Source organism: Staurois parvus, unplaced genomic scaffold, assembly GCF_062004578.1.
Source record: "Staurois parvus isolate SC_StPar_1 unplaced genomic scaffold, SC_StPar_1.0 ptg000361l, whole genome shotgun sequence".
Taxonomy (NCBI): Eukaryota; Metazoa; Chordata; class Amphibia; order Anura; family Ranidae; genus Staurois; species Staurois parvus.
Window position 1 is genome coordinate 642,744 of NW_028318157.1, and position 24,323 is coordinate 667,066.

Here is a 24,323-nt window from a genome sequence, read left to right on the forward strand (position 1 = left end):
AGACCTACTAGAACAGCTGAACTTTATTTGGAGTTAATCAGAGGCACTTGAAATGATGGCAGGTGCGTACTGACTCTATTTTGAATGGGATTGCAAAATTCTTAAAACACAGCTACATTCCCATTTATAACAGGGTAAGCACACTTATGCAACCACATTAAGTTATTTATGTTTACTCCTCCCCTAAAAGATTTCAGTTTGTTTTTCAATTGAGTTGTACAGTTTATAGGTCACATTAAAAACGTGGAGAAAAAAAAAGTTCTGAAATTATCTGTTTTTTTACAGCACAGAAGCCTGACATTTTAACAGGGGCGTGTAGACTTTTTATATCCACCGTATATACTAGTCAGCTAAAAGCCTACCACATCACCAGCTAACGGCCTGTTCAAAACCATGTACAGTGGACTGTGCAAACTGAAATGCATGATTTCCAATATGTCCAGTTCGCTCGAATTTACTGCAAAGGTTTGTAGTGAGTAACAAATGGAGAATTCTGCATCACAATGCCCTGAAAAAACACATTACAATGTGCAACAGCACATGTTAAAAGGAAAGAATGTGTTTTTGCTCCTGTTGTGAAAAAAAGCCCCACATCAATGCAACCTGTTAAAATATAGTTAAAAAGAAATACAAATGTTAATGCACATTAAAGTATGCCAAGCATGAAAGAAATAATCCAGCATGAACACCATCCCGTGCATGAACTTGGCATACAAATGCCTTACTTTTCAGTCCATACCACTCTGTAGGTAGATGGAGTTTAAGATTGCAAAGAAGGATCCTCCACTCTGCTATTACCCTGTAACACTCCAAAATGGTGGAATTATAGAGATAGTAAAGTCTGCTTAGTCACTTTTACCTATAGGTAAGCTTGTAATATAGCTTACCCGTAGGTAAAATAAATATTTCCTAAATGTGCAGTTTAGGAGATATTTGTATGTTTAGAAGCCAGCGAAGAAACTGGCACATGCACACTGTGCTCTGAATTGAGGGCACAGCGAATGTGCCATCAGTCCAGAGCTCTGTGCTATGGCCATGACTCCCATGCACATGCCCAAACGTTCAGAGCCCATGAACCCCAGAAGGAAAACTGGGTGAAGGCAGAAGACCTATCAGATGCGACTGCATACTGCTGGGGTGCTTTGTTTTACAGGTAAGTCTTTCAGAATGTGCTAGTATTGCACATTATGCCTTTACCTTGCAGGGGCCTGGATTTTAAATTTTTTTTATTTGACTTTACTTCCATTTTAAGGATCACACAGATGAGATGCTGATGCAGAGATTTAGCAGCTGGCTGAAGGAAGTAACTCTCTGGGTTACTTAGCACCCGGGTCCCTTCCAGTTCATTTATGGCTGGCGGAACAGGACGTCGAGCATGGTCCCGGCCACCGCCAGCATCCCGCTTTCAGCAGTCTGAATCAAAAATGTCCAAACACTTGGGGCGACACATGGAGGATAACAGCCCAGGTACTGAAGGTGATGGTGACCCCTCCTGGATGGGTGCGCAGTTCCTTCTGCCCCAGCCAGTGCTCCTCTACCACCAAGGGAGTCCCCTACCTCCACAGAATCTCTGCTAGCCCGCACATTTGATGGTCTTAGGCACTCTCAGCCCATTTTTCAGCCCCCTAGTCCAGACGTGGCAGCCATGTTGCCTAACCTTTCTCCTTTAGTGGATCTGGGACACCAAGCACTTTTGGATAAATTTTCTGAGCTGCTGGAGCAAGGCCTTACCAAAACAGCGGTGCAAATTACTGCTGACAAAAAAAGGCACCAAGGTTGAGACAAAGCTTCAAACAACCATCACTTGCACTAATGAGCACATGCAGCGTATTCAGGACTTGCACTAAAATAGATGACCTAGAGAATTGCTCCAGGCACTATAATTTTCGGATCCATGGATAACTGGAATCGGAGAACACCGACACTGTTGTTCACCCCTTCCTCCATGACCTATTCCCAGATCTTCTGGATCATTGCCTGGAATTAGGCAGAGCACATTGGGTGCTCCAAGCTCCGATGGTCTCCTACGCGATACTATTGTGAAGCCACACTACTATGCTACAAAAAAACAAAAAAAAACAAAATCATCATGAAATCCTCCAGGACTGCTGTGGCCTTAACCATCTGTGGGCACAAAGTGCAAATTTGTGTACATATTTCACCCTATACTAGCCAGAAAAGGTGTGCCTTGAAATCACTTCTGCAAGCCCTGGCTCACCAGGATATTAAATATAAACCTTACACCTTCTCTACTTTGCAGGAAGGGGAGATAACTCCGAGGTGGAGCAGGAGTTTCTGAAGAAGCCTACTCGCAAAGATCAGTCCATCCACCACATCATCTCATCGCCCAATCTCTTCATTCTGGAGGTCTCAAGAATGCACCTTGATCTTCTCCCCCCACCACCTATTGATGTCCATACCTCCTTGGAAACTGGGGTTGGCCATCTCACCTGATGACCTTTTGATCTTACTGAGAACTCTAAGTTTATTACCCTCTCATTCCTTCTACAGTATGCCTTAAAGGATATGGGGTTGCTCTCCTTATCCTGGAATATTTCAGTGGACATTGCAGTTCATGTAACATCTGACCAGGAGGGCGGGGGGAAGGTGTCTCTCATCTATTGCTTGCTTGGCTTTTATCTGCAGTTTCTGTTTTTAGGTAGCAGTAGGGCCATTCTGCCCGTTATTTCTTCTTTTCACTATTATTTTGGTCTCGGCAGGTCATGGTGAGCCCTGGTATGGGTGTGCCCCCTCTGACTCACGATACAGGTTTTTCCTGTGCTCTTACTCAGATTTGGTCTGCGGATCTGCAGGCCTTGCTTATCCCTTACCGGTTTTTATTTTCTTTTTAAAAGAGGATGTACTGCGCAGTATCATTTGTTCTTTTATCATTTTTCTCTTTTACTAATCTGTGGGAAACCCAGAGAACAACTGGTGACATTTGCATTCCTGGACTGCTTTGAGAATTTGGATCAAGCAGAATCAATCGATGGTAAGCAGCAACTTGGCTATGCTTTTTCCCTCACCCCCTCTGAGTGCACACCATGGCTTCCTCTAAACCTCCATTCCTAAGACTTCCTTCTCACAATGCCCAGGGTCCTAACTCTCCAGTTAAGCAGCGTAAAGCTCTACAATATTATCACTCCCAAAAAGCAGACTTTGGAGTTGATTAACAAAAGGTAAAATAGGCTGAGCACCGCAAGTGCGCTAGATCTGAGAGGAACATGCAAAGGCAAAAAAAAACAAAAAAAAACCCACCATCACCCACCAATTTGTTTGCACATGATTGGATGAAAAATCAGTAAAGCTTAGTCTCATTTTAGAGCTTCCCCTCGGACCAAATTATCTTCTTGCAGGAAACCCATTTTCCTGTAACCTATAAACCACTATTTTTACATAAACATTTTCCAGTCTTTTACACCACTAATGCGGAGACCAAAGCAAGCATGTCTTCTTTTCTTTGATTCAGGAGATTAAGGACCCTGATGGCCATTACCTTCTATTGAAGGGTTACACTGGCACCCTTTTATAGACTTTTCTTTCGTACTACGCTCCTAATACTGGGCATGTAGCCTTTTTTACCAATAGGTTTTGAACTCTTTAAGGGTAATGTAGTATGTGGAGGGGATTTGAATCTTGCCTCGGATATCAGTCTTCATAAATCAAAACCTTTAGGTGCACAGTTGCGCCACTCTTCCAGGGCCAGTCTTTGTCTCACCAAGCTTCTACATTTGGTTGGCCAAATAGACATCTGGCGGGAAAAACACCCCCCTCTGCGAGATTTTTCACACTACTCCCATGCCCACAAACTACTCCAGGAAAAATCATGTGTTCACTTGCTCTCCTCTCATTTCCTCCATACATAAAGCCTGTATTAGGAAGACTGCCTCGTCTGTTCATGCCTTTATGTCAGTCTCGTTTGTGAGCATCGCATCTGAAGACCACCAACGCAACTGGCAACTGAATAAATCGTTATGTGCTCCGATGCCTTGAACTGGAGAAATGCATAGACTAATATTTCCAGCTGAACTGAACTGATCTGATCTCTCTGGTCATATTATTGGTGGCTCAAAGCAACCATGCGCGGTAACATTATCCAAGCTGCCTCGGAGATCAAAACGGGATCATAGAGTATATATACAGTCAGGTCCATATATATTTGGACACAGGCACAATTTTAGTTTTTTTCAGGTATTTAGCAAAAAACATATTCAAGCTATAGTTATATATTAGATATGGGCTGAAGGTGCACACTCAGGTTTAATTTGAGGGTATGCACATCCAAATTGGAGCAAGGGTTTAGAAATTACAGCTCTTAAAGTGTAGCCATCCCCCCTTTTTCAAGGGACCAAAAGTAATTAAACTGAATCAAAAGCTGTTTGACCAGGTGTGGGCTACTCCGTTATTTCTTCATCAATTAAGCAGGTAAAAAGGTCTGGAGTTGATTCTAAATGTGGTATTTGCATTTGGAATGTATTGCTGTGAATCTACATCATGTGTTCAAAAGGAGCTGTCCATGCAAGTGAAAAAGGCCATTGTAAGGCTTCAAAAATTAAACAAATCCATCAGAGAGAGATAGCAACAGTAGGAGTGGCCAAATCAACAATTTGGTACATTCTGAGGAAAGAAGAATGCACCGGTGAGCTCAGCAACACAAAAAGGCATGGACGTCCACAGAAGAACAGTGGTGGATGATCGCAGAATCCTCTCTATGGTAAAGAAATACCCATTCACAACATCCAGACAAGTGATGAACACTCTCCAGGAGGTGGGAGTATCATTGTAAAAGTTTACAATCAAGAGAAGACTTCAAGAGAAAATACAAAGGGTTCACCACAAGGTGCAAACCATTCATAAATCTGAAGAATAGAAATGCCAGATGGCCAGAAATGCCATCTAAAAAAGCCAGACCAGTTCTGGAAAAGCATTCTTTGGACGTATGAAACAAATTAATCTGCACCAGAATGACGGGAAGAAAAAAGTGTGAAGAAGGCTTGGAACAGCTCATAATCCAAAGCACAGAACGTTATCTGTAAAACATGGTGGAGGCAGTGTGATGGCATGCATGGCTTCCAGTGGCACTGGGTACTTGGGGTGTTTGATGATGTGACAGAAAACAGAAGCAGCCAGATGAATTCTGCAGTGTTTAGAGATATACTGTCAGCCCAGATTCAGCCAAATGCAGCAAAGTTGAATGGACGGCGCTTTACAGTACAGATGGACAATGATCCAAAACACACTGAAAAAGCAACCCAGGAGCTTATGAAGGAAATTGAGTGGAATATTCCGCAATGGCCAAGTCAATCACCTGATCTCAACCCAATTGAACATGCATTTCACTTGCTGAAGGCAAAACTAAAGGCAGAAAGACCCACAAAGAACAACTGAAGACAGCTGCAGTTAGAGCCTGGCAAAAGCATCAGAAAGGAGGAAACTCAGCCTTTGGTAATGTCCAATGGGTTCCAGACTTCAGAAACTCCTTGCCAGTAAAGGATTCTCAACAAAATATTAGAAATTAACATTTTATTTATGATTATATTAATTTGTCCAATTATATTTGAGCCCCTGAAAATGGAGGGACGGAGTATAAAAATGGTTGCAGTTCCTAAAAATTGTACTTGAAACTTATGTTCAAATCCCTGAATTAAAGATGAAAGTCTGCACTTGAAATTCATTTGGATTTTCGTTTTAATTTAATCTTGTGGCATACAGAGCTAAAAGTATGAAATTTATGCCTGTGTCCAAATATATATGGAACTGTAGAATGATCAGACAAAGAACTCCAATCTCTTTGCGCAGCCCACAAACAATGCCCTGATGCACTCCTAGCTCTCGGAGGCTACTCAGCTATCCCTAAATTTATAATTAACTACACGCGCTGAAAAGAGCTAATGCTGGTCTGCCTCCAAATTCTACATGCAGAGGGATCGCATCGGGCCTATGCTGGTTGCAAAGCTTAATCCTAAAATACGGAATTTGGCTCCCCTAAAATTCGCTGTTCCTCTGGCATCTATATTCAGGACTCCAGGAAGGCCTTATCCGAGTTCCACAGCTTTTATGAGAAACTATCAGGTGGTGAATCCAGAGAGCTCCTTGGCCTTTTAGTCGGTTAAGACTCCCAGATTGACAGCAGCCCACAGGGAGCTAATGGACGCCTTTATTACAGTTAAAGAAAATCTCCAAGTCGTTAAGCAGATGAAGCACTCCTTTGCACCTGGCCCAGATGGTTTCTTAGCAGTGTATTACTAAAAATTAGCTGCAACCCTGACACCTTATTTGGAGCAGTTCTTCAACTCCCTGAGGGCTAGTCCTAACGGATTCAGATATGAATACTACATTCATTTCAGTGATCCCCAAACCGGGTATGGATCCAGGTGAAGCTGAAAACTATAGGCAGATTTCCCTGATTAATAACGATCTGAAATTGACCAAAATTCTAGCTAATAGACTAGCTTCCTTCATCAATACTTCATCCCTGGTAGACAGGGCCCTGACCAAGGTAGACATGTGGTCAACCGTATTTCCCTATAGTAATCAGGTTGGGATGTAGTGGAGCCTCAAAAAGGAGTATGTTGCCATCTATTGACCTTCAAAAGGCATTTGATTCTGTTTCCTGGCGCTATCTTTTTGACTTGGTAGAATTTTGGGGCTTTGGGACCCACTTCCTTTCTCTTTGGACACTTTATGCAATGCCATGGCCAAGGTCCAGCAACAAGGACGCCACTCTGACCCTATCCACATCAGGCACTAGACAGGGGTGCCCCCTCTCTCCCCTTATTTTCACCATTGCAATATTAGTGATTGCGATCAGGTCTGATCCAAACATTCAGATCCACTAGTGTGCGCTGTTTGCGGAATATTTACTTTTTATTACATCACTCCTGACCTCATTCCCTAGCCTAACCAACCTCTTGTATACTTTTGGTTGGGTCCCAGACCTCCAGGTGTATAAATACACAATCGGTCACAAGGAATATCAATGTTCCTTTGCCTTTAGTATCCCTACAACAGGAGGTGTTTTCCTTCACCTGGAGGACAGATTGTGTCCCCTATTTGGGGATCTGTCTGACACCCTCTTTACCCTCCTTATACAGATCAAATTATCCCCTTTTATTCATGAAGTTGGAGGACCTTCAGGGATGGGCAAATCCATGATCTTGGCTAGGTAAAATTAATTCTGTTAAAATGATATTATTGCCCAGTATTTTATACTATTTCCGCTCCCTACCGAAAGCAATTGTTCATTCGGATCTATCCAAATTCCAGTCCACAATTCTTCACTTTGTGTAGAGTAGGAAGCGTTTCATGCTCTCTAAAGTCCTTTTTGCCCATAAAAAAGGTTGAAAAGGCTAGGCTTTCCCAACCTGGCGAGATATTACCAAGCCGCCCAATTGTCAGATTACTCCCGCTTGGAGAAACTCAACTGGGTTTCTATGGAACAACCAATATGGTCCCGCTAGACTGTGTCAAATAGCAGCCTGTGAGGCAGAGGACGCCCATACCAGCCCCCACTCTATCCAACTCCCTGCGTGCTTGGGAGAGAGTGCGAAACAATTCGAAAATTAATCTCATCTTTTCACCCACTGTCCCATCTTTTCAACAACCCTGCCCGGAGGCCTTTTTAATCGGGTTGAACAAAGGCCTGTATCGGATTGGCCATTTTTTTTTTTTTTTTTAACACCCAGAGGCCCTTTTACTTTAGCACACTGCTAATCCAAGTTAAAAATGCCTCCCTCAGACATTTCAATTCTATCAAATCTCTCATTTCCTATGCTCCTTGGGCCAGCAGTAACTAAAGACTCCAAAGTCACTCTGTATGAATCATGGTACACACAAGAGGCATGACACAAGTGAGAGATATCCGTTGTTTACAAGTTGCTGTTTGCTTCAGACGATAAAAATTTCCTTTTATGCTGGCATGGGACTCCGATTTAGCCTCTGAGAAGGATGTAGAACATTGGAGCTCTTCTTTCCACTTGGCCTACAAGGGCTTATTAAATATTTATCTAGTGGAAACAAATGTAAAAAAAAAAAAAAAAAAAAAAAAAAAAAAAGTAATGACCAGATGGTACATGGTCCCTTCTAGTCTTGAGGCTGTATCCGACCTCCTCACCCCTCTGTTTTTGGGGCCATCAATTGCTTGGCACTATGTAGCACATAGGGTGGGAGAGTCCGAAGTTGCAGGGCTTCTGGAACAGGGTATCTGCCCTGATACAAAGGTCTTAGGGATTCCGGTTCCACAACAACTTCACACTGCTTTACTAAACAAATTGGCAGAAGAATGCTAATCTTTATGTTCTTAGCTGCTAAACTCACTATAGCCCGCTCTTGGAAGAAACTCTGTTTATATGTCTTTGTATAGACATAAAAAGGTCTCTTGGATTATGCTAAATGAACTCACTAGTGTGATCACTGACACCAAATGATTTGAGGCTGTCTGGGAACCCTGGGCCAACTATGTCCATGTTGAGTTGTAGAGGATTAGTACTCTGGTATAAACCATGCAGGGCTTTCCACATCTCCTCTCCCTCTGGGTTTCCCTTTTCTCCTCTCTTTACTGCCTTCTGACATTTCCTATCTTTTTCTGTTTGCTTTGGCCCTGGGGCTGAGTCTGGTAGCCTGATAACATTGAGGAAAAAAAAAAAAAAAAAAAAAGAAGGTTCCTTTATCAGATCTAAAGTTTGAGACACTAACTTAGCATTTATGACATGGCCTCATTTTTATAAACAGAACTGTATTTGATGCTTTATCTGTTCACCGTCCTGGATGGACATAAAATGCTGTTTGTCCTCAGCGTAGCTCCCCTATGCTCTTATTTTTACTGGCTCTTTGTTGCCTATGAGCATTACCACCAGGGCACTGGCCACTGTATTTTTGTAAATGGTGTCTCGATAAATCTCTTAACAATAACAAAAATGATTGAAAGTAAAATCATGCTCAAGCCTCAAAACACATTCTACACAGCACACCTCTAGTGATTACTCACCATCTTCAAATGGCGTTCCCTCTGGCCTATGGAGAAAAGAAAAAGAAAAAAAAATATATTAAAGCTCACTGTACGTTTCTAGAACAATTCTCTTACATACAGATAATAGAGCTAGGAAACCACCCTGTTATTGGTTACATTTGAGCCAGTACCTCCCAGGAATATTGATAGAAAAAGGCTTCAGTCGCACTTCCCAGGTCTCTTTTCATAGACCTATGCATTACATTTGTTAAAATGTCTGTCTTAGAAGTTAATTGGACTTTGACAGAACAGCCTTACCACTCACATACGAACAGCCTCACCACTCACATACGAACAGCCTCACCACTCACATACGAACAGCCTCACCACTCACATACGAACAGCCTTAACCACTCACATACGAACAGCCTTAACCACTCACATACGAACAGCCTTAACCACTCACATACGAACAGCCTTAACCACTCACATACGAACAGCCTTAACCACTCACATACGAACAGCCTTAACCACTCACATACGAACAGCCTTAACCACTCACATACGAACAGCCTTAACCACTCACATACGAACAGCCTTAACCACTCACATACGAACAGCCTTAACCACTCACATACGAACAGCCTTAACCACTCACATACGAACAGCCTTAACCACTCACATACGAACAGCCTTAACCACTCACATACGAACAGCCTTAACCACTCACATACGAACAGCCTTAACCACTCACATACGAACAGCCTTAACCACTCACATACGAACAGCCTTAACCACTCACATACGAACAGCCTTAACCACTCACATACGAACAGCCTTAACCACTCACATACGAACAGCCTTAACCACTCACATACGAACAGCCTTAACCACTCACATACGAACAGCCTTAACCACTCACATACGAACAGCCTTAACCACTCACATACGAACAGCCTTAACCACTCACATACGAACAGCCTTAACCACTCACATACGAACAGCCTTAACCACTCACATACGAACAGCCTTAACCACTCACATACGAACAGCCTTAACCACTCACATACGAACAGCCTTAACCACTCACATACGAACAGCCTTAACCACTCACATACGAACAGCCTTAACCACTCACATACGAACAGCCTTAACCACTCACATACGAACAGCCTCACCACTCACATACGAACAGCCTTAACCACTCACATACGAACAGCCTTAACCACTCACATACGAACAGCCTTAACCACTCACATACGAACAGCCTTAACCACTCACATACGAACAGCCTTAACCACTCACATACGAACAGCCTTAACCACTCACATACGAACAGCCTTAACCACTCACATACGAACAGCCTTAACCACTCACATACGAACAGCCTCACCACTCACATACGAACAGCCTCACCACTCACATACGAACAGCCTTAACCACTCACATACGAACAGCCTTAACCACTCACATACGAACAGCCTTAACCACTCACATACGAACAGCCTTAACCACTCACATACGAACAGCCTTAACCACTCACATACGAACAGCCTTAACCACTCACATACGAACAGCCTTAACCACTCACATACGAACAGCCTTAACCACTCACATACGAACAGCCTTAACCACTCACATACGAACAGCCTTAACCACTCACATACGAACAGCCTTAACCACTCACATACGAACAGCCTTAACCACTCACATACGAACAGCCTTAACCACTCACATACGAACAGCCTTAACCACTCACATACGAACAGCCTTAACCACTCACATACGAACAGCCTTAACCACTCACATACGAACAGCCTCACCACTCACATACGAACAGCCTCACCACTCACATACGAACAGCCTCACCACTCACATACGAACAGCCTCACCACTCACATACGAACAGCCTCACCACTCACATACGAACAGCCTCACCACTCACATACGAACAGCCTCACCACTCACATACGAACAGCCTCACCACTCACATACGAACAGCCTCACCACTCACATACGAACAGCCTCACCACTCATATACGAACAGCCTCACCACTCATATACGAACAGCCTTACCACTCATATACGAACAGCCTTACCACTCATATACGAAAAGCCTTACCACTCATTAACGAAAGGCTATCAACTAACAAAGGAGGGTGAAGAAATGTATTCAACAGGAAAAGGTGCAAACCTATCTGACACTAGACGAGCTCTCCCTAAAAGCTCACAAGGAAAATTAAATGGCTAACTGTATGACTGCCTCTGGCTTCAATACTTTAAGTCAGTGAACTGGAACAATCATGCAGATCAGGAAGCGACAGGAATGTCAGAACTCCTGATCAGCACATCTGTTCTACATCTATGACTCAGACCACATTGAAGCTACAGGATCTGCATAACAGCCAGGTAGCTAGCATTTTCAAAAGGAGAGTGCCACAGTGGCAGCCACCATATTCTCCAAGTACAGGACAGGACAGCAGAGGGTAGGGCAATGGGCAGTATGCGCAAAGAGCCATGTGAAAAGTATTGCCAAACAAGCAGTCCAGACACCAGTGGAGGGCAGTGCCTATTTGTATAGCACTCACTGTGTAGCCATACTGCTGCTTTATTAATGAAACCCTCAGTTTACTAAGCTCTCCAAGTATTCAAATGGGGGGGGGGGCGTGCGCAACGACTTCCTGAAGCATGTTCTATGTCGCTTTCACTCTGCTAATTGTATCAGTCAGACTCAAACTTCCAAGGCTGTAATGAATTTGATGGTGGTTGTGAAATACTTCTTAGAACTCAAAATATATCTATCAACTCTTCCACGTGTGAAACAAGGCGCAGTCTGCAGTAAGTGTGCTTGAGTTTACTTCTCCTGCATTATAGTGTTATGACTGGAGATGCTCATAAATTGACCAAAGTCTATGAGGGTATACTGCGGTAGCATAGACAGGGCTGAACAGGATTTCATCCAGGAAGACATCAAAGCCATTTCTCAGGGGGAAGATGTGCTCCTGAGGCAATTAAAGCAGTTGGTTTACATTATAGAAGGTTGATATGAAGATCAACTCTGAGCTCTTCTTCCCACTAAAACAAAAACTACCTAACTGCTCCATGAACTCACTAAAATCAGTGGTAAGAACGCTCAGGTCCCAAGTCTATTCTCCTTCTGAGCACAGGAGGTGGGGTCTTTTTTCAGGAATCCATGTCACCATCTACGTGACATGCAGGACTTCTTATCGGCTGATCCCAAACATTTGGCTGGAGTGCCACTTTAAATACTGCAGAATTCCACAAAACATACTGAATCTAAAGGCCAGGCACCCAAATTTGGGGTTCCATTTTGCATGGCTGCTAGCAAGTTCAGTTACACACTGGCTTCTCATACTGTATCTCTCAGTTATGGCCATTTAAAGCCACGTAGTAGTGTCACACCACACTGAAGAATTTCCCATAAAGAAGAATAAATAATTGGAAAATTAGCCACAGAAGCATGACAATTTTCTGCTGATGACGTGAGAAAAGGCAGACACATGCGTAACCACAGAAAGATATTACCACTGGAGACTCCCAAGGGATGCAAGCAACCAGCACATAATCCTTTTCAGCAGTGCCCAAACAAAAATTAAAAAAACACACTAAGCACACATATGTGATCACAATGTTAAGCTAACACTGTAATTAACACTAATCAAATAAGTGTAGGGGTGTGGAAATTTAAAAAACAAAAAAAACCCCCATAAATAATAATCAAAACTGTATTTAAATCTGCTTTAAGTAATGTTGGGGGCTTTTAAAAACAAAAAGGGGCTTTATAGTGACTTAAACATTGCAATGTTAAAAATATTAAAACATTTATCTCCTCCTCCCCTCCCTGCCTGTCTGTCTCCAGCACTGCACCTAGAACTAGCAGGGAGGGGAGAGACCTTCCAGTGTAATGAGCACCGATTGGGTGCTCATCAGGAAAGGGGGGGGGGGGGTCAGACTTATCCTTTATCCATTTCGCTGCCAGAACTGTTTTTGCGTTATTTGCACACGTTTAAAAATCATTTTAGGCTTGAAGATGACAGAAACCCCCCAAACATGATCATTTCTGAAATCAGAGATCCTAGAGAATAAAATAGGGGTAGTTCCAATTTTTTATGTCACATGATATCACAAAGGTCTAGGAAACACAACATTTCAGTAAAAATACAATTAAGTTAATGTTAGGGCACAAAAAGCAAAAAATAATCCATTTTTTTTATAAAAAATAAAAGATGAGGTTGCAGCAAGTAAATAGATATCCAACATGTCAAACCTTAAATTTGAGTGCGCTCGTGAAACGGCAACAAACTTTAGTACCCTAGATTTTCTATAGGTGACACTTTTAAAGCCTCTTATAGGTCATCTGCAGTGTACGGTGGAGGTCTGGTGCTAGAGTTATTGTTCTCATTCTGGCGTGCGCTGCGATATGTAACATGTGTACCGCAATCCACGTTTTCACGTGTAGGTGCCAGAGTATGTGCTTTTACGTTTGTGCGTACATATGTGGGAGTGGGGGGCATTGAAAATGTGGAGGTGTTATATGCTTGGGTGTAACTTCCATTTAAAAAAAAAAAAAAATTTTTTTTTTTTTTTTAAATCACATTACAGGACAAAAAGTCCCCTATGTGATGATTTTTGGTAACAGGTTTTCTTTGAGACATGCAGGGTCTTTCAGACCCTGCATGTCTTCCCTGTACTACACTGAATGCAATGCGGTGCATTACATTCTTTCCCGGCCTTGGTGATGGGGAATCTGTCAAACGGGGACCCGGAAGTGACATCACATCACTTCTGGATCAGGAGAAGGGGAGAGGAGCAGATGTGTCCATTATCCTCCTCCCTCCCCTATACCACATCCTGCGGCACCCGCCGAACCAGTCTCGGGCCCGCAGATGGGCCCGGGACATATAGCAAGAGGAGAGGCAGACAATGCGGGCTGTGTGGAAGCAAATGGGCGGCAGCGCTGCTGCCTGAATGCTTCTGCCTGACAGGTGAGCCCTGCTGCTTGCCCGCAGCAGGACTAAGGACAAAAATAGAGAAAAAAAAAAAAAAAAAAAAAACACACCTGTCCAGCGCCTGGAACTACATGTCCCGGGTGTCGGGCTGGACATCCCAGAGGTGTGCTTGAAATTACGGTATCTTTCACTTATAAAATATATTATTTAGTTCCACATAAAAACAAAATTGGTTTTAGGTGATGTACCCATTACAGTTATGAAGTCATTTAAAGAGTAAGTTTTTATTTTAAAAAGAGTCCCCTCTGGGTGATCTATGTACATTGCAAGGATTTTAACAAACTTTGTTGCAGATTCGTACCTTTGGTTATCCTGAAGAAACAGCTGTTTGTCTGTGCAACATGTGCAGAGCAAATCTGTATGGTAGTGGTTTTATCATTATCAATTACCTGCTGCACCTTCAGGGCTCTGAGGAAAGTGGCAGGGTCTGCATCCCTATAGAAGGGATTTACCTATGGTAGACATTTTTGTTGCAGGGGATGCCGAAAATATGACTTGTATCTTAGTGCAGACTTCCAGGTAAATCAGTGAGCCAATCACACAAGCAAAAAATGACATTTTTAGGGGGCGTTCTGTACACCATCAGTGTACAGAAAACCACCAGGTAGACATATTGCATTTTACAGAAAATTACAACAGTCCAGATTGAAAAAGAAAGGCAATTCTTAATAACATTCAACCACAACAGACTTGAGCCACAACTGTATAGGCCCTTTTTTTTGCCTATTTTTTCCCCTCCATGAAAGTGGAGTTAACTTTTCAGCTGTATATTACTAAGCAATATGTCACAGTGGATATCAAAAGGTGACTGCACTTGCCTCATTTTCTTCTAAAATTGTCTCCAACACACCCAGGGATGAGTAAAACACAGATACACTCTACATGCAAATAACGATCCAAAACACAAATAGGTTGCTAAGGCACACAGCTTGTGTTGCAAGAATGGGGAAGGGTGGTGACACTCTGCATTGGAACCCATGTCGAAGTCTAGAAGACACGCAGCAGGGGAGTCCTTTACGATAAAAGGAGGGCTCTGAAGGAACCCTAGGTATCTGCTATTAGCAACATTTTACCTTGGAGTTCTGAGGTTTAGCCTAAAGCCAAAAGGCAACTTTTAATATGCTGCATTCCAGCTATAGGCACATAAAGCCGGAAAACATGGCAAAGGAGACAAGTATGCAAATGTTGCTCAGTTCTGCATCATTAACCATAGCTTGACATTTGCATGCATGTCTATCCCCATTCTAGCTCACTTAGATCATCCACTGAGCACCTGTGTCAGTGAACAGGAGATAATGTAACTGGTGACAATGTTAAACATAACTGATGGCATTAAACAAGAGTTTCTTTTTCAGGACGTCTTTTGATCAAGAGATATATATATTATACACACACACTATCTCCCAGAAGCGAGTCCACCCCTCACATTTTTGTAATTTATTCTCTCCTTTCATGTGACAACACTGAAGAAATTACACTTTGCTACAATGTAAAAGTAGTGAGTGTACAGCTTGTATAACAGTGTAAATTTGCTGTCCCCTCATAATAACTCAACACACAGCCATTAATGTCTAAACCGCTGGCAACAAAAGTGAGTACACCCCTAGAGTTAAAATGTCAAAATTGGGCCCAATTATTCATTTTCCCTCCCCGATGTCATGTGACTCGTTAGTGTTACAAGGTCTCAGGTGTGCTAAATATGGTGTTATCGCTCTCACTCTCTCATACTGGTCACTGGAAGTTCAACATGGCACCTCATGGCAAAGAACTGAGGATCTGAAAAAAAAAAAAAAAAAAAAAAAAAGAAGGAAGAAGGAACTGTTTAGACCATAAAGATGGCCTAGGCTATAAGAAGTTTGCCAAGACCCTGAAACTGAGCTGTAGCACGGTGGCCAAGACCATACAGCAGTTTAACAGGACAGGTTCCACTCAGAACAGGTCTCGCCATGGTCAACCACAGAAGTTGAGTGCACGTGCTCAGCGTCATATCCAGAGGTTGTCTTTGGGAAATAGACGTATGAGTGTTGCCGGGGGAGGGGGGGTGCTACAGCTCATTGAGGGAACCATGAATGCCAACATGTACTGCGACATACTGAAGCAGAGCATGATCCCCTCCCTTCGGAGACTGGGCCTGTCTGTTCTCAGACTGCACACTACATCAAAATTGGTCTGCATGGCTTTCATCCCAGAAGGAAGCCTCTTCTAAAGATGCACAAGAAAGCCCGCAAACAGTTTGCTGAAGACAAGCAGACTAAGGACACGGATTACTGGAACCATGTCCTGTGGTCTGATGAGACCAAGATAAACTTATTTGTTCAGAATGTGTAAAGCGTGTGTGACGGCAACCAGGTGAGGAGTACAAAGACAAGTGTGTCTTGCCTACAGTCAAGCATGGTGGTTGGAGTGTCATGGTCTGAGACTGCATGAGTGCTGCCGGCACTGGGGAGCTACAGTTCATTGAGGGAACCATGAATGCCAACATGTGCTGTGACATACTGAAGCACAGCATAATCCCCTCGTTCGGAGACTGGGTTGCAGGGCAATATTCCAACATAAGAATGACCCCAAACACGCCTCCAAGACCACCACTGCCTTGCTAAAGAAGCTGAGGGTAAAGGTGATGGATTGGCCAAGCATGTCTCCAGACCTAAACCCTATTGGGCATCTGTGGGGCATCCTCAAACGGAAAGTGGAGGAGCGCAAGGTCTCTAACACCCACCAGCTCCGTGATGTCATTATGGAGGAGTGGAAGAGGACTCCATTGGCAACCTGTGAAGCTCTGGTGAACTCCATGCCCAAGAGGGTTAAGGCTGTGCTGGAAAATAATGGCAGCCACACAAAATATTGACACTTTGGGCCCAATTTGGACATTTTCACTTAGAGGTGTACTCACTTTTGTTGCCAGCGGTTTAGACATTAATGGCTGTGCGAGTTATTTTGAGGGGACAGCAAATTTACACTGATATACAAGCTTTACACTCACTACTTTACATTGTAGCAAAGTGTCATTTCGTCAGTGTTGTCCCATGCACAGATATAATTAAATATTTACAAAAATGTGAGGGGTGGACTCACTTCTGTGGGTATGTATGTATGTATGTATGTATGTATGTGTTCACCTGAAGTCTGCCCCTTTCAACTGCCTGACCTTACAAACCACCTTCCAACTCCAAAGTGCGTAGAACGGTTGTCCACATTCTTCCTACAGGATAGGTTCATCTTTTGTAACATATACTGTGCTTCAGACCCCCCCTTGATATGGCAGCAGGCAGTGAATCCTTTCCTTGCACCTGCTGTCACATTCTAAATATAATGCGACTAGGTGCAACTCTGCCCACACTGATCGTATCTATGGAGGAATGTACAAGTGCTGTCTGCCATCATGGCAGACAGCTTGTAGTTCTCAATGGACTGTGAGGGTGCCGATGAAAGCTCTCCTAGTTCATTGACTCAATCAAATCAATAACTGTCTGCTCGTGTGGGAGGTACGGACAGACAGACAGACAGAGGGGGGGGGGGGGGAGAGAGAGGCTTACATTGGGTTACAGGCTGCAGTGTAACATAATTAAATGCACACTTTATCTGCAAAATCATGTGTATTTATTATTTTTTTAAACAAACGGTAAACTGATCCTTTAAAGCAGACCTCTCCCTTACCGTAAACTAGAATTCCAGCCTACACCCAATTAGTCTTAAAAATGCCTCATCTTAACTTCTACTTCCAACAGGTACTTGCTTATTTTCAACTCACTCCAGTCTAGTCACATGATCCTGTGTCAGCCAGTGGTAGCTGCACTGGAGAAGCAGGGGCACTGACAATGGCTAGGATATGGGAGCCTATGGGTGACATCACTGCTCCCAGGCATTCCCAGCCATTGTCCAGCGATCTCCTCTATCCTGCAATCACCACTGGCTGTCAGAGGATCACATGACCAGACCAAAGCAGCCTGAACACACATTTTTTTCCTCCACACAAGGGACAAGCACAAAAATTTCTCGTAGGAGAACAGAATGAACGATTTTCATGCAATTCATGTAATATGTTACAAAAAAAGTGACCGAGACCATGCATGCTCAGAAACGAAAATATATTACATCATCGCAGGAGTTGTATTCTGTGTTACGAGAATTTTCATAACTTTAGCAACCTATTTGTTTTCAATATGAGACTAGCATGGAAAAAAATATAAAAAATACAACAAACAACACACACACACAAACAAAATGATCAATTTGTCCGATATTCTCATCATGTGTACCAGGCCCTATCTATATCACCAGTGCATCTAGAAACCAATACATGTGATAAACCATAATTAAAAAAATATTCCATATGATTTGCACGTTTTTAGATCAGCATTCAGAGATGCATGCACCTAGACCAGGGGTGGGCAAACTTTTTGACTTGAGGGCCGCAATGGGTTCATATATTGGACCCGGGGGCCGGACCAAGAGTAGATGAATGATGTGTATGTGTCATCCATAGTAAGTATAGTAATATTCCCCCATAGTAAGCATAGTAATTAATCCCCCATAGTAATTCATCCCCCATATAGTAATTCATCCCCCATATAGTAATTCATCCCCCATATAGTAATTCGTCCCCCATAGTAATTCGTCCCCCATAGTAATTCATCCCCCCTATAGTAATTCGTCCCCCATAGTAATTCATCCCCCCTATAGTAATTCATCCCCCATAGTAATTCATCCCCCATATAGTAATTCATCCCCCATAGTAATTCATCCCCCATATAGTAATTCATCCCCCATATTAATTCATCCCCCATATTAATTCATCCCCCATATAGTAATTCATCCCCCATATAGTAATTCATCCCCCATATAGTAAGTCCTCCATATAGTAATTCATTCCCCATATAGTAAGTCCTCCATATAGTAATTCATTCCCCATATAGTAAGTCCTCCATATAGTAATTCATTCCCCATATAGTAAGTCCCCCATATAGTAATTCATTCCCCATATAGTAAGTCCTCCATATAGTAATTAATTCCCCATATAGTAAGTCCCCCATATAGTAATTCATTCCCCATATAGTAAGTCCCCCCTATAGTAATTCATCCCCCATATAGTAAGTCCCCCATATAGTAAGTCCCCCCCCTGTGTCAATTCACTTACCTTTGGTCCGCGCGTTCCTCTCGTATTCCCGCGCCGTTCTGGTCTTCAGGGAGGACTGTGAGAGGAGTTCGTCACGCTGCCCCGCCTACATCCTGGCTGCCCCGCCTACATCCTGACAGCTGCAGAGTCCTGACGTCCGAGAGGAGGGAGGGGGGCGGCCATCCGAGAGGGGGGGCGGCCATCCGAGAGGAGAGGAGGGGAGAGGAGGAGGGGAGAGGAGGAGGGGAGAGGAGGAGGGGAGAGGAGGGAGGGGAGCGGGCGCCCGGCACACAGGAGAGCCGCATCTAAATTTGTAAAGAGCCGCGGCTTGCCGACCACTGGCCTTGCGGGAGCCTAGCTCCGCGGGCCGGATTAAAAGGTCCGCCGGGCCGTATACGGCCCGCGGGCCGTAGTTTGCCCATTGCTGACCTAGACATTTTAGCTTTTGGGGATAAATATAAAGGATACAATACTTTAAAAAGAGATGGGGCCGACTGACTCTCACGATGTTACATAAATGCCCACAACCAAGCTCAGAGTTGGAGGCCACATCCTCCAATTGTAGAGAAACCTATTCCTGCAACTAAATGGCTTCCCACTAGTGTCTACAGAGCAAATACTGTGCATGTGGAGTATGCCACTGCCTGCGAGCTCAGGCATGTGGACAAAGATTGGTACTAATGAGTTGGGCAAGTGCGGGGGCAGCTGACTCCATTTTTATTTATGGTATAGCTATCCCATACTGTTTGCCTGTTATTCCACTTTGTTATGCACACTTTCAGGAGTCTAGGTGTGTCACCACCAGGCATATGCATGTGACATTTATCCTTACAGACAGTTTAACCCTCCCATAAACCTTGAAAGACATTTTTATACACCACAAAACTTGCCTGTTTAGCTTGAACAATGATATGGGTGCCTTTACAACCTCTGGACACCAAGCTGTAAGTGCATGTCAGCTTAGAGTCCACAAGAGACTCCCATCCTAGGGTGACAACGCTACTTCTGTTTGTTAGTTGCTCAAGACATGTTGCCCCTTTAGAAAATTAAACTGGCAGGATCACCAGGTGAATTAAAACAAGAACTGAAGAAACGCCAGCTAGTATATGAATTTTCATAAGCTTCAGTAAGGCTAAATTGGTGTGCAAACAATATATATTTATACGCAAAAATCTAAACACAACTGCTTCTCTATAAGAGGGAAGTGCTTTTCTTGACCTGGAAAATGATGGGACATCACCAGCACTCTGCTGCATACACTAACTTATTTTTGCATCTTTCATTACATTGCGAATTGCCACTATGTCCCCTTGAGGCAAGAACCCTGCTAGACCCTAAAACGTTGGCTTATTCAACTAAAGTGACACTGCGCTAATTAATGAGTGCTGCCGCCGCCTCATCGTTTTACTATGATTTAAGCGGTGTCATCTGCTACAATCATTATGAGCGCTCGTCTGACAAAAGGCCGAACACTAAAAAAAAAAAGAGTGCAGTCCTCATCATCTGATTCATGTGTCTTCTCTTGACCTGCTCTGGTTTTCAGCAGTAACCGAGTAAATTGGCCTCGTGTGTTAAATATATAAAAAAAAGGGACAAAAGCAAAAAAAGACAATATACAGATTTAAAAGTATGCAAATCACAGAATAGCTGCACTACACTACATACATTTTCCCAATATTATTGGGGGCTCCCATATTTGTAACTGGTGACCTCTGACTGCAGCATGGCCCAGTGATGGGATGCTCCCATAAATTGTGCCTAGAGACCTCTGACATGGCCCAGTGATGGCACATTTACCAGAATCTGACGGAAGGGTTCCCATATTTGTACCTTATGACCCCTGCAATGTTTCATTTACATCTTTTTTTACCTGAATATGATGGAGGGCAGGGGTCCACACTGCTACCTGATGACCCCTGACATGGCCCAGTGATGGCTCTTACCTGAATAAGATAATGGAGTGTCCCTAATCTTTAGCTGGTGACCTCTTACCCTGACAAGGCCAAGTAATTACGCTCTTACCAGAGTAAGACTGAGGGAGGGGAGGTCCCATATTTGCACCTGATGACCCCTAACCCAGTGATGGCCATCTTACCCAAGTATGTTGGAGGGGTCCCAAATTTGTACCTCATGCCCCGACATGGCCCAGTGATGGCTCTCTTATTTGAATAGGATAGTAGGGGGGAGGTCCCTAATCTTTACCTGGTTACCTCTTAGAATATGGCCCTCTTACCTGATTAAAATGTGTCTGTGGAGGGACACGCATATTTTGTACCGGATGACCCCTGCAATGTCCCATTGATGGTTCTTTTACCTGAATATGATGGAGAAGAGCAGGGGTCCATACTTCTACCTCTCATGGCCCTCTTACCCAGATAAGATAGGAGGAGAGGGAGGGGGTCCCTATCTGTACCTGAAGACCCCTGACTCAGACATGGCTCTCCTACCCAAATAGAATGTGGATAGCGGTGTGGGGGTCCCAAATTAGTATCTGATGACCCCAGACATGGCCCGGTGATGATTATCTTACCTTTGATAATGGGGGGTTCCCTAATCTTTACCTGGTGACCTCTTACCTTGAAATGGGCCTCTTACCTGCATACGATGGAGGAGGGGGGTCCCCTATTTGTAGGCCTGACCCAGACATGGCCTGATGATGACTCTCTTACCTTTGATAATGGGGGGGGCTCCCTAATCATTACCTGGTGACCTCTTACCTTGAAATGGGCCTCTTACCTGCATACGATGGAGGAGGGGGGGGGGGTCCCCTATTTGTAGGCCTGACCCAGACATGGCCTGGTGATGACTCTCTTACCCAAGTAAGATGATGGAGAGGTCCCATTTTGTAGCTGATGACTCCTGACATGGCCCAGTGATGGCCTTCCTACCTGACTATGGTGATGAGGGGGTGCCATATCTTGAACCTGCTGCCCTCTTAGCCTGACATGGTTCTGTTCTATGAGTATGATGGGGGAGGGGGGCCCTATCAGTACCCGATGACCTCTGACCTGGCCGGTGACGTCTCTTACCCGAAGATGACGGCATTCCACACCATGATGTTGTTCTCGGACGGGGCTCCGCTGACTCCGGCGGGGGGATCCTCCTGTAGCCTGTGACAAGCACACAATACACGGTCAGCTACCCGTACACAAGCCGCCGCCGCCCCCCATCCCCGGTACTCCCCGTCTTACCTCTTGAAGTCCCTCATGAGGCGCCGTCTGGCCGGGGTTGACATTTGTTACCGGAAACCAAAGAGCCGGGCTGTAGAGAGACAAAGGAGGGAGAGGCAGGAGGAGGCCGGACTTCTGGGCTCCAACGTCTAGAATGTTCCACACCAGATGTCACGGCGGTCACCCCGGGAAACACCAAGAAAACAGAGCGAGCCCGGCGGCGGCAGAACACCGAACACCCAGCCCTCTTCCGGGAGCTCCGACCCTGGCGGAGGGATATGTGATCACAGCGAAAGAAAAACAAGTCCTGCCGCTGGGGCTGGGTAACCTCACCTCTTGTGAGGAGGGGGGGACGGCCCGCGGTACCAGCTACTGCCTCTCCGTCCTACACGAGCGGCAGAGAATAGGGCTGTAGGCGTGCGGGAAATGTGTGTATTATCACACGGCAGAGAAGGATTTACACACGCGCAGTTCGGCCCCCTTCATGGCTTGAGACAAACCCACCCTACGGCCGGATTGGTACAGTCTCTCTAGTGTCGTCGGCTAAACAGCTGCTCCACCAAGGTGACGTCAATGTTTACGCCCCTCGCCGATGATTGGCGGACCTGTGAAGTCCCGGCGTCCTGGGACAGTTTGCAGACAGTTCTGGCGTGTCTGGGGCGGAGCCTCATAGACCGGCTGTGGGCGGGGCTGTCATCTCATCCCTGTACTGATGATGTTAGAGGTGTCTGGTGTGCGCTCATTGTGCGGCCAATGGAATGTCAGGGAAAAAAACGTGGCTTCGCTTTAAATACCCAATCATGTGCGAGAGAAATAAAAACCTAGGATTGGTGGATCCAATGAATATACTGTAGTTACTATGCAATACTCAATCTGATTGGACAGTGTAAAAGCAAAATTATTTTTGTACATTTTGTATAGTGTGCCCAGGGATTAGACCCCCCTGTCAGGTTTTTATTGCTGTCTGTGCCCCTGTCAGGGAGAATCCCCCTCTCTGTGTCCTGTTATCATTCAGAGCCAAGGTAAAAGAAAATCCCACATTTTGGGTTGTCCCCAGAACAGGAACAGAAGGAACATCTTCCAATGGGGACACTAGTTCTGGTGACTATGGTGACAGCCAGGGATTTCACTCACTTTGGAGGGATTTCACTCACTTTGGAGGGCTTTCACTCAGTGTTTGGCTATGGGACGGGAAGTGAAGGGAAATCACAATGGGACACAGATGGCAAAAAAAAACTGACTGGTGATATAACTCTCCTTTACTAGATCTAAAAATGAAAAGGGGGTGGGTGCAGCTGCCTCCAGCACTCATCCACATGATGTGAGAGGTGGAGCCAGCTGTCAATCAGGCAGCCAGGTGGATCCCAACAATATTGTCAGGCTCCTTCCAGAACCCGGAGCAGCTCTGTGATGTCAGCTGATTACAGGCTGATTCTGGGTCACAGAAGAGTATAAGTAAGTGCACTCCTGTGACCCACAAGAGAAGTATGACCAAAAATGTTTTAGCCATACATCTCTTTTAGGGCAAGTTCATACTACATGCGTTTCAGTTGCTTTTTTTTCTGCATCCACAGAAAGTAGGCTATATGGTGGTCAATGTCATAGTTCACATCAGTGCTTGCAGTTCCAGTGCGTTCTGGTTGCAGAAAAGAAAGTAGAACAGACTGCATTTTTTCTGCACAGAACTGTACTGGAATGTGGTAAAACGCATAAAAAATGCACCAGAATGCACTGGAACACACCAAAAATGAAAGGGAACACACATGTCCCTATTTAAATTGAAGAAAAAGAAAGGGGGAAAAATGAACTAGAATGCATAAAAATACACTGGAATGCGTAAAAAATGCATCAAAACGTGCATGCGGAAACGCATCCGGAACGCATCTAGACTGCGTTTCTATAGTGTGAACCGTCCCTTAAGGCTACATTTATGGCTGTAAACATTTACTGATTTTTTCTTTAACAAAAGTTTCTTCATAAATGATACTTGCTCTTGGGCTAGGTTAACATCTATACAAGCTGCGGTTGATGCGTTTTTCTGGAGTGTTTTGCATTTTTGA

General features: G+C 44.2%; 1 protein-coding gene across 1 annotated transcript in view; it reads right to left on the reverse strand.

The window, feature by feature from the left end:
* The window catches only part of UBE2A (ubiquitin conjugating enzyme E2 A), a 40,168-nt gene extending 17,345 nt beyond the window's left edge, over window positions 1-22,823 (reverse strand). Inside the window, exons 1-3 of the mRNA XM_089684905.1 lie at window positions 22,285-22,823; window positions 22,123-22,203; window positions 8,987-9,012 (exon numbers count right to left, since the gene is read on the reverse strand). Coding sequence (XP_089541031.1) covers window positions 8,987-9,012; window positions 22,123-22,203; window positions 22,285-22,328 — 151 coding nt within the window. The 5' untranslated portion in view covers window positions 22,329-22,823. The remainder of the gene's footprint in view (window positions 1-8,986; window positions 9,013-22,122; window positions 22,204-22,284) is intronic.
* Window positions 22,824-24,323: the final 1,500 nt, after the last annotated feature.